The following is a 12,031-nucleotide window of genomic DNA, read 5'->3' on the forward strand; positions in this document are numbered from 1 at the left end:
TTCTATCAAACATTTACAGAAGAGCTAACACCCATCCTTCTCAAACCCTTCCAAAAAATTTCAGAGGAAGGAATACTCCCAAACTCATTCTATGAGGCCACCATCACCCTGATACCAAAACCAGACAAAGATATTACAAAAAAAGAAAATTACAGACCAATATCACTGATGAATATAGATGCAAAAATCCTCAACAAAATATTAGCACAGAATCCAACAACACATTAAAAGGATCATACACCATGATCAAGTGGGATTTATCTCAGGGATGCAAGGATTCTTCAGTATATGCAAACCAATCAATGTGATACACCATATTAACAAATTGAAGAAGAAAACCATATGATCATCTCAATAGCTGAAGAAAAAGCTTTTGACAAAATTCAACACCATTTATGATAAAAACTCTCCAGAAAGTGCACATAGAGGGAACCTACCTCAACATAATAAAGGCCATATATGACAAACCCACAGCAAACATCATTCTCAATGGTGAAAAACTGAAAGCATTTCCTCTAAGATCGGGAATAAGACAAGGATGTCCACTCTCACCATTATTATTCAACATAGTTTTGGAAGTCCTAGCCATGACAATCAAAGAAGAAAAAGAAATAAAAGGAATACAAACTGGAAAAGAAGAAGTAAAACTGTCACTGTTTGCAGATGATATGATACTATACATGGAGAATCCTAAAGATGCCACCAGAAAACTACTAGAGCTAATCAATGAATTTGGTAAAGTAGCAGGATGCAAAATTAATGAACAGAAATCTCTTGCATTCCTATACACTAATGTTGAAAAATCTGAAAGAGAAATTAAGGAAACAATCCCATTTACCATTGCAACAAAAAGAATAAAATACCTAGGAGTAAACCTACCTAGGGAGACAAAAGATCTGTATGCAGAAAACTATAAGACACTGATGAAAGAAATTAAAGATGATACCAACAGATGGCGAGATATACCATGTTCTTGGATTGGAAGAATCAATACTGTGAAAATGACTATACTACCCAAAGCAATCTACAGATTCAATGCAATCCCTATCAAATTACCAATGGCATTTTTTACAGAACTAGAACAAAAAATCTTAAAATTTGTATAGGGACACAAAAGACCCCAAATAGCCAAAGAAGTCTTGAGGGAAAAAACAGAGCTGGAGGAATCAGGCTCCTGGACTTAAGACTATACTACAAAGCTACAGTAATCAAGATAATATGGTACTGGCACAAAAACAGAAACATAGATCAATGGAACAAGATAGAAAGCTCAGAGATAAACCCACGCACCTATGGACAGCTACATGTAAAAGAATGGAATTAGGACACTCCCTAACACCATACACAAAAATAAACTCAACATTGATTAGAGACCTAAATGTAAGTCCGGACACTATAAAATTCTTAGAGGAAAACTTAGGAAGAACACTCTTTGACATAAATCACAGCAAGATCTTTTTTGATCCACCTCCTAGATTAATGGAAATAAAAACAAAAATAAACAAATGAGACCTAATGAAACTTAACAATTTCTGCACAGCAAAGGAAACTATAAACAAGATGAAAAGACAACCCTCAGAATGGGAGAAAATATTTGCAAATTTACCAATGGACAAAGAATGAGTCTCTAAAATATATAAACAGGTCATGTAGCTCAATATTAAAAAATGAAACAACTCAATCCAAAAATGAGTAGAAGACCTAAGTAGACATTTCTCCAAAGAAGACATGGCCAAGAAGCACGTGAAAAGCTGCTCAACATCACTAATTATTAGAGAAATGCAAATCAAAACTACAATGAGGAATCACCTCACACCAGTTCGAATGGGGATCATCAGAAAATCTACAAACAACAAATGCTGGAGAGGGTGTGGAAAAAAGGGAACCCTCCTGCACTGTTGGTGGGAATGTAAATTGATATAGCCACTATGGAGAACAGTATGGAGGTTCCTTAAAAAACTAAAAGTAGAATTACCATATGACCCAACAATCCCACTACTGGGCATATACCCAGAGAAAACCATAATTCAAAACGACACATGCACCCCTATGTTCATTGCAGCACTATTTACAATAGCCAGGAAATGGAAACAACCTAAATGCCCATCGACAGATGAATGGATAAAGAAGATGTGGTACATACATACAATGGAATATTACTCAGCCATAAAAAGGAATGAAATTGAGTCATTTGTAGAGACGTGGATGGATCTAAAGACTGTCACACAGAGTGAAGTAAGTCAGAAAGAGAAAAACAAATATATTAACACATATATGTGGAACCTAGAAAAATGGTAGAGATTAACCGGTTTGCAGGGAAGAAATTGAGACCCAGATGCAGAGAACAAACGTGTGGACACCAAGGGGGGAAAGTGGTGAGGGTGGTGGTGGTGGTGTGATGAATTGGGAGATTGGGATTGACATATATACACTCATATGTATAAAATGGATAACTAATAAGAACCTGCTGTATAAAAAAAATAAATAAAATTCAAAAGAAAAGAAAAGAAGAAAATGGTTAAATGTGTGTCAAGATCTCTAAAACTTTTTACATGACATGATACAATAATTTTTTTAAAAAATTTAACAGTATAATTTTCTCTACAAAATAAATAAGTTTCAGATATATACTCTGAATTTATATTAATTAAGTAATAGGCATATTGTTATTTTAGATATAAACTCTGCTTTTCAAAATTATTAATTTTTTTTCCTGTTTTCAATAGGGATTCTCTACTTAAAATATTACCTGCTGTAAGAATCCTCAATGGTGAAATGCTAACCTCTCATTCAGAAAGTCACACTGAAGAGCACTATGAACTAGAACTAGAGCGTTTCCTGGTACTTTGTCAGTCCCAGATTAGAGAATTTAACTTACTAACCAAAAAATATACTGGAGAAAGGTAAGAGTGTTATCTTCCCCTTGTCATAATTAAAAGATATAATGCAATTTGTACATGTGATTAAAAACTATTCTGATCGTTACAATGCTACTCTTTTGGACTAGTACAGCATGTTTTAGGGATATTGTCCCTTTAGAAAGAACTTCTGGGCATCACTTTTTATTATTTGAAATGTATTAATATGTATTTTGAACATAATTTAGAATATAATTTAAGAGCTAAAATTAGATGAAAATAAATGAAAGCATGAGGATAGCTTCAAGAAAAGATGCAAACATTCATTCAGCTGTTCATTCAATTAATCAGTCATACATTTTTTTCAACAATTATTGATGGGCAAGACATATAATAATCTAAATATTACACTTTACCCTCAAAGAATTCACGATTACCTTAAGAGAAAATTAGCTAAATAAATAGTTACAATGGAGCAAGGCAAGTTTTATAAAACGTATGATATTTATTATGTATATTTATTATATAAGGAATCATATTACATATATATTTGTGTATTAAGGTATTATGGGAGCACAGTGGAGAAAAGCAGTCAACATGTGCACACATTCAGAGGACAGAGGCTGAGAGCAGAGTCCTAAAAATATATCAAAGAAAGAGAACTTCCCATTCCCCACCCTGAATTCTGAATGCATCACTATGAATTAATTACAATTGATCTTTTTAAAACTATTTCCTAATTTATACTGCTCCAAAAAGACACAAATGAAAAAGGAAAATTATTTTATATTTTGCTTATGATAATTCTGCATTATAAGTGGAACAGTTATGTGCTTCCAAATGTCTAAATTTAATTACTAAATTACATATTAAATTTTTTCTATTTGTACTTTTTTACATGCTCATACTATGTAAGAGTTGGTTTTTCTATTTAAATGTTTTTAAATATAGCCTATTCATATTATAAGTAAATCTCACAGCTTTAAAAATAATTCCAATTCTTATAGATAATGTTTACTTTTAACAAAAGCTAAGGTTATTTACATTTATATTTTTGTAAATCTAAACTGATATCTCCTTGTGTATGTATAGTAATCTACAATATTTATGTAAAGGTGACTCTTGACACCCCTTATGTTGAAATTTAGATTTACAGTTCTTTGGGGGAATTTATTGTTATTACAATGAAAGTTTTACTTGAGAATTGAAAATAGACTGTATTTTTTATTTTGGTCATAAATGATGGTGAATTCACCACTTAACCATAAACAGTTGACATCCAATATTGAACTGAACCTTTTCTGCATTACTCACCAACATAATGAATGAAATACAAAATATCAAAATATATTGGAAGAACCTAGGCTAATGTCTACATTTGTAAACATACGAGGTGTCTATCTCTATATTTTAGGAAATAATTATAACTTTCATTTTGTTTGGTATAGCTAAATCCAACAACTGTTCAAGAGAATCACAAACATTTATGTCTTAAAGTATTTGAATTATCTTTGCAATGGATTTTTTTTCCAGAGAAAAATGGGAATAAAAACTTTCCCATGGGGCTTCCCTGGTGGCACAGTGGTTGAGAATCCGCCTGCTGATGCAGGAGACACGGGTTCGTGCCCTGGTCCGGGAAGATCCCACATGCCGCGGAGCAACTAAGCCCGTGAGCCATGGCCGCTAGGCCTGCGCGTCCGGAGCCTGTGCTCCGCAACGGGAGAGGCCACAACAGTGAGAGGCCCGTGTACCGCAAAAAAAAAAAAAAAAACTTTCACATGATATAACTTATTTGTTTAAAAATCCAATACAGGGCTTCCCTGGTGGCGCAGTGGTTGAGAATCTGCCTGCCGATGCAGGGGACACGGGTTCGTGCCCCGGTCCGGGAGGATCTCACATGCCACAGAGCGGCTGGGCCCATGAGCCATGGCCGCTGAGCCTGTGCATCTGGAGCCTGTGCTCCGCAACGGGAGAGGCCACAACAGTGAGGCCCGCATACCACAAAAAAAAAAAAAAAATCCAATACAAATATTTTGCATGGCAAAAGTCGATGTACAAAGTACTTTTAACTTGTTTCATAAATAACTTCTCCAAATTTAGGCAGCCGTCATTTCTCGTGCTTATGTCAGTAAAAGCATGGATTTTTCTCATTCATTTGTACCAAAGGTACCTAGGATAAAAATGATTCTAAAACTTCCAGACGTTTTATCTGGATTAATGGATTGAAATTAAGTAAACAAATATTTTCACATTTTGTGAGAAATAAGATAAATTTTTATATAAACAATCAGAAATAAGTTTTTAATGAATTTTGTAGTAAAATTTAATATGTCAGGCCACACAGGGATATTTTCAAAACCTGTATAAGTGTTAATATTTGCTGATATAATTCTTATTAAACATCCTCATTATTTATTTGCTCAGAAATATATTCACGTTGGATGCTGCAGAAAATCTCTGCCATTATTTCAAGAAATTGATGGCACTTAGTAATGATTGTCGATATGCACATGAACATGGGGATGTAAGTATCACCAAGAGAGAATCAGAAGCCCAGCAAAATCATTTGCCTCCTACAAACAGTGACAGCATACTGCAAAATAGAGTCCTTTACTCTTATGCAAATGAACATAAACTGGGCCCACCAGGTATTTCTGAGAAATGGATGGACTCTGGCTCTAGTCATTCCTCACTAACCAATCCCTCCTTACGTGAAGATACTAAAGGAAGAAATAAGGAAAAAATAGTAGACCAGAAAAGAGAAGACAGCAAGGCAAGCAGTTTCCGCACCAAAAGAATACCATTCATGGAAACAGTAATGACAAGATCTCTATTGAAGAACTGCCAGAATACTGAACATCATGAAAAAATGTAAGATTTATAGATCATTTTTCTTTTACAGTTGTATTTTATTACTTTTTATGGAATCTTAGTCATTGTTTCCAAATAATAGTTTGGTAAAGGATTTCAATCACCATTATATTTCATGTTAATTCCCTTATGTTTTTGTGATATGCACAAATTATTAATCACAGTGCAGATCAATTTGGTTGAAATTTGGCAGGTTCTGATTTAATTAACTAGTATTATTTAATTTAAAATGAGTAACTGAAATTATTTTTTCTGCCTTCTAATCTCTAAATAATTAAAATGAATTTTTAAGAAGAAATAAAATAATCCCATTATTCTTAAAATACTATAAAGACCTCTCACATGACGGTCTTATGACATGCTTCCAGGGAAAGTCAGAAAATCCTTCCTGCACATGCCTTTTCTCAAATTCCTTGAGCTTAAAATATTCAGCATGCCAGGGTACATTGGTATATTTTGGGATAGTATTAGCCGGAGTACCCTAGACATTGCCTATTTGAATCCCGTTAGCTCTAAACACTCCAGACATTTCCTACTGAAATTTCAGATAAACAACATTTAGAACTTTTTAATTCATGTAAATAAAATAGCCAAATGATAATAATAAGGAAGGATGAGGAACTGAAAATACAGACAAACCAAAGACCTAAAGAATAAAAGGAAAAGAAAATGTATACCCACTTGCTGAACCTTGCCATTCAGTGTTTCAGGAAGATTCACTGTCAGTTGTGTGGGCATTTCCTAAGCATAATTTACATGTGTTCCTATGCTAAGGGCATTTTTATCATCATTATTTTTACTAGATAAAAGATGATGGTGATGATAGTAGTAATACGAGCTGTTTTTCCCAATATGGAGAGCACCTTATATTTAGGAAGCCCTAAAGTCAGCTTCTTTACCTGCTCTCACTGCTTTCTACGTGGTGGAAAGCATCCTGTTAGTGTCACTGAGGAAAATATCCCTCATCTACCTTTTTATTTTCTTCCTTGGGAAAGTTTGGTGATAGTGAGCTGAGAAATTCAAGCACTAAATGAGTGGTCAGCTTTACAAGAAATTCACAGTTGCAGTCAGTGAAACTTGTATGTATGTGTAGAGAAATATAAGATGCTGTCTCAAGTTAAATGTGTTTTCTTGCAGACCTTTCATTCTTTACCAGTTATGCATTGCAAATATGTTTTCAGATCTTTTTCTTTGTCACCCAAATACATATTATAGTGTCTAAATTCCTTAACTCTTTTTATATATTTTTAAAAAAAATTTTATATTGGAGCATAGTTGATTTAAAATGTTGTGTTAGTTTCAGGTGTACAGCAAAGTGATTCAGTTATACATATATCTATTCTTTTTCAAATTCTTTAACTCATTTTTGTTCAAACGATGAAGGAATGAATTAGTGGTTAAATGACCAAATGTGAATTAATTCCATAGCAAAGTTTATTAAGTTCTATTTACCCTAGGAGGAGGAAATGATTTGTTGAAACATGATTTTTTTTTCCTATAAGGAGTACAAGTAGTTTATCTTAAGCCAGAAAAAAAATTTATCCACTAACTTCAATTCATAGCAAAATAGATTGAAGGCTTCCACAAGCTTTAGGTAAAATGGTGATGATGATGATGACAATATTAATAACAGTAGAAAATGGTTACATTATTCCTTTCTAATTTCCCACAAATATATTTCTATGAGAAAAAAATATATATGGTGATGTCTGGCAGTTTATCACTTAATTCCATTTTGCCTTAAACTCATTAGTATGAGGAATGAAAACATTTCATTGGGCTTGGCAAGTATAAAATTATTGAAAACTTTTTCAAGGGAGCCTGGAAAGTGAATATATATGAATCACTTCTCCTTCATATGCCTTTTAAAACTAAACCCAAAGATTTGAAGAACAATTAAGCCAGTAGTTAGCACTTTGACTATACCTTGTACCTTGATAATATTTCTGCAATAATCTATGTGGGAAAGGAAAACATATCCAATGATGAAGAATTAAATGATTAAGCAAGCTGAGAACCCACTTACAATCAATGTACATTATTATTCAAATTTTGGTAATGTTGCTGGGCAGCTTATGGGGATGTGGGAAAAACAGTGTTGATTGATTCAGTGCCAGAAATTGGTAAATAGATGTAGGCTGGAAAAAATGTTAGAATTTACTACTGGGCTTGTAAGAGAATGATTTAAGTATTTGTCCATGGGCAGATAGGAAAGTGAAGCTAGCAAAGACCTGATGGGTCCTTTATTTTAGAGAGAAGGGGGGCCCTTCTTCCTCTCAAAACTTAGTCTCTCTGCTGTGAACAGGATCCCATCCTCTCTTGCCAACTGACTCCTATATTTTTCCCCCTTTTGCATCATCATTTTTCCCCCCTTTCTACTGGTTCAGCATCCTCACTATCATTCAAAATCTCGGTAATATCTTCCTCCTTAAAAGAAACAAAAATCCCTAGTACTCATATCCCTCTGTAAGTTACTGACCCATTTCTCTCCTTCAGATTTTAAGGTTTCCGTATTACTTTTACTTCTATGACTATAGTTAAATAAAAGAATGGGTCTTATTTTAAAATAATACTTTATATAGTCTATGTTTACAAATAAATATAGCTTATGAGGACCTCTTAACTACAACTGTATATTTATGGGTACTAAAAATATTTTTTTTTCTCCTCTTAATAGTATGGCAGCTATGGTAATTCAGGCATGCTGGCGTGGTTACACTGTGCGCAGACAGATTCATTTCTCTATAAAGCTACATCCTGCTGCAGTAGGACCCCTGACATCCCAGTCAAATTCCTGCATTGAAAACCAAATTATTTTAGAGAAAGAAGAAATAAAAAATACTGTGAACATCCAAGAACAGAGGGAGAAGGCTGCTATTCTTATTCAGGTTACTTTTAATCTTTGGGTGAAATAATTAATCATGAGAGATGTATTAGTTATCTTTCACTGGGTTATTCTGTGTAACAGGCAATCCCTGAATCTTAGCCATTTACAAATACATGGATTTATTTCTCTTATTCATGTGACATGTAGGCTGCCGGTTAGCCGCAGGTTGGCTTTGCTTCTGCTGAGTATCTAGGCTTAAGGAGTAGTCTATAATTTGTAAATACTGTTCTTATGACTGAGGGTCAAGCTGAACCACACAATCATATTAAAACTTCTGCTCAAATGTGGCATTTGCCACATATGCTAACATTTGATTAGTCAAAGCAGGTCTCTCTTGGCTTAATCTATAGCTATTTCTAGAAACATGTTTTAAAATCTACTAAAATAATTGTTAAAGTCCTTCAAATATCTATTTAATATAAAAACTCAGAACCTCACAAAGATCAGATTTCAAAATGAAGTTTAATCTGATCACATTTATCCCTTTATTTATTCACTCATCAAATAATTTTTAGAACGTACTGTTTGTCAAGCACTATTTTAGGTTCAGGAAATTTAACTAGGAACAAAGCATGCAAGATCTCTTCCCTCATGGAGTTTATGTCCTGGTGGGATAAATAAATACATAAAGTCTGGAAATTCATGGTACTACACCTGAATTGAATGATAGTAACTAAAAAAAATGTAGTGTTTCCCTTCATTCATTCATTTAGTAACTATTACTTGGCACAAGAATTTTACTAGCTTACATTCTGTTGGGATGTGCAGATAAATAAGGTAAGCATGTTAGATTGTGATAAGTACTAAGGGGAAAAATAAATCAGGAAAAGCAGGATAGGAGTATCTAAGGAAAATTAATCATTTTAGACAGGATGGATGTGAAAGACCAGGAAAGGTGACATTGCAGCAGGAGATAAGCCATTAGGTATCTCAGGGAAGAATATTCCAGGCAGAGGAATATCAGATTCAAAGGCACTGATTTAGGAGCATACGCACAGTGTTTATAGAACAGTAGGAAACAGTGTGACTGAAGAGGGGTGACGGGGAGAAGAGTAGGACTTATAAATCCTAAATCATTGTAAAGACTTTGGCTTTTACTCTGAATGACATGGGAAGATATTACAGGAATCTGAGCAAAGGACTCACATGACCAAGTTTCCTTTATGTTGTGATTATACTATAGGAAGGCAATAGTAGAAGCAGCAAAATAAGGAGGCTTTTGCAGTAATCCGGAGTGTAGATTATGGTAGCATGGACCAGAGTATCGCAGAAGAAGTGGTAAGAAAATCACATTCCCGGATATATGTTGATTTATCTTGAGGGTATACGTATATACTTTGAAGGTAGACCTGATGATATTAGTACATAGGGATGTGGTCTTTGAAAGACAGAGAGAAGTCAGGGATGCCTTTAAGGTATTGGCATAAGCAACTGGAAAAATAGCCTTAAAATTAAGTTTCTGGGTTTTGTTATTAAAGCCATAGTTTTTCAAGAGAATTATCTTTGCTATGGTTTTAATGAATATATTTAGTATTTCAATTGACTTAATTTGTCTGGGCTGTATTCCTAAGGGCAATGCATAGACAAAGCTGTTACTGATGCCTGAATGGGTTGGGAGTGGAGGGAGGGCAATGGATTCAAGGAAACTCTGAGGAAAAGAAAGGAACCTCAGTTACTGTATCAAAATACTGTTCTGCTGCATGAGGAATGAAAATGTCATGCAGTCCAAACTTCCTCCTGTCATGAGTGGATGAGCAATACATTTTTCAGCATTGATGGTAAATAGATATTAAACTTTTGCTTCATTCTTTTCAATAAAGAGAAGTTCATCACTTTATGAAATAGTCTAGTTCAGTGACATATATCTGTTGAATGTCCTTTTGTTAAGTTTGTCTCTGTAACAAATGTAAGCATAATTCAGCCTTTCTTTGCAACTTAGAACAAGTCTCTTCTGAGGTACATCATGGTATTATACTTAAAATCATTGAAGTCAACTCAACTTCATTTTCTCTTCTCCTGATTACAATCTAGTTTCTTAAACTATTCATCTTAAAAATATGACTTCTAGACTGTCTAACCGTCCTGGAGAGCAGAGCATGATATGGTAGAAAGAGCCCAGGCTTTAGAAGGAGCAAAATGAAGATTTCATGAAGGATGTGGTGGAGACTGCTCTCTGCTCACCAAAACGCACATTCTCCTCTTCTTCCTAGCATACTGCCAGCGTAGATAGTCCAGCTTTCCTTGCACTTTTTAGTATGGCCCTTTTTGCTGAGTAAATGAAAAATATGTGCACCACTTCATGTCTGGCCCATAAAACGTCCCACAAACATTCTTTCATATTCTTTTCCCTTTCTGGTTGGCTGAAGTGAAGACAGCCTTTAGGGCATCCTTGGATGCTGTCTCGTGGGATTGCAGAGTTGCAGAGCCTGGATATCTAAATCACTTTACATTAAACTGCCGCCAGTTGTCTTGTTTTCACTCTCAATGCTTGTTATGTGATCGTGAAATAAATTAGTTTTGAATTATTGTACATTTCTGGATATTTTTGTTATAGCACTTAGCTTACCCTAACTAATATAAAGGATATAAGATACAGCTTGAAGGGCTCAATGTAAATATGTAAGAGAATGGAATCCCAGGTAAAAAAGATAGTAGGAGTAAAAGAACATAGGATTTCATATTACTGGAATAATAAGTTATAGTGCAGCTAGACTACCGTAAGGACTAGAATATTAAGAGAATATAGGAGAAACATGGGCAGAGATGTGTGAACAATTTTAACAAGAAACAAGTGTATGGTATGGGTATGTTCTGGGATTGGGAGTTGATGGTAGTTAGAGAAGGAAAAGATGTCGGGCAGACTCTGGCCAGGGAATTGATTTGAATGTGTGAGAAAGAGGAATTAATCATAGATGGATGGCTGGGAGAAAAATTGAAACCTTGACATGAATAAATAAGTGAGAAGAAGAATCTGAACATTACTTATTACACATTTATATTACCTTTATTTCCCATAAACTGAACAGAGGTGGCTGGGACTTTAATTCCTGACCCTACACAGATTCATGAGGGAGGTATCTATACATGTCACACCAGAAGAATATACACTGTGTATTACAGTTTAGAGCTTTGCAGAAGTCGTATCCCTGATAAGTTAGGCTGGATCCATTGTGAGCCATGATGAGTCAGTCCTTTTGCTCTTGTCGTTGAAGGTCTGTATTAAAGAATTCCCTTTATACTCTCTTTTCCCTAGGTCTGCACCTAATCTTGATATCTTATAATTACACTAGTGTAAGAAAAAGGGGGTGGGGGTGGAGGAGGGATAACTGAGGAAGAGAAGATGACCTAACAAAAGAGAATCAAGGGAGGGAAAGCATGTTTCCCTAATGCTTAGAACCTTGTTAGGACAGGGTTG

General features: G+C 34.6%; 1 protein-coding gene across 1 annotated transcript in view; it reads left to right on the forward strand.

The window, feature by feature from the left end:
• The window catches only part of LRRIQ1 (leucine rich repeats and IQ motif containing 1), a 132,058-nt gene that overhangs the window by 99,315 nt on the left and 20,712 nt on the right, over positions 1 to 12,031 (forward strand). The window contains exons 16-17 of the mRNA XM_067008314.1: positions 2,727 to 2,903; positions 5,283 to 5,729. Of these exons, the coding sequence (XP_066864415.1) occupies positions 2,727 to 2,903; positions 5,283 to 5,729 (624 nt within the window). The remainder of the gene's footprint in view (positions 1 to 2,726; positions 2,904 to 5,282; positions 5,730 to 12,031) is intronic.

The sequence above is a fragment of the Kogia breviceps genome, chromosome 12 (genome assembly GCF_026419965.1).
Source record: "Kogia breviceps isolate mKogBre1 chromosome 12, mKogBre1 haplotype 1, whole genome shotgun sequence".
NCBI lineage: Eukaryota > Metazoa > Chordata > Mammalia > Artiodactyla > Physeteridae > Kogia > Kogia breviceps.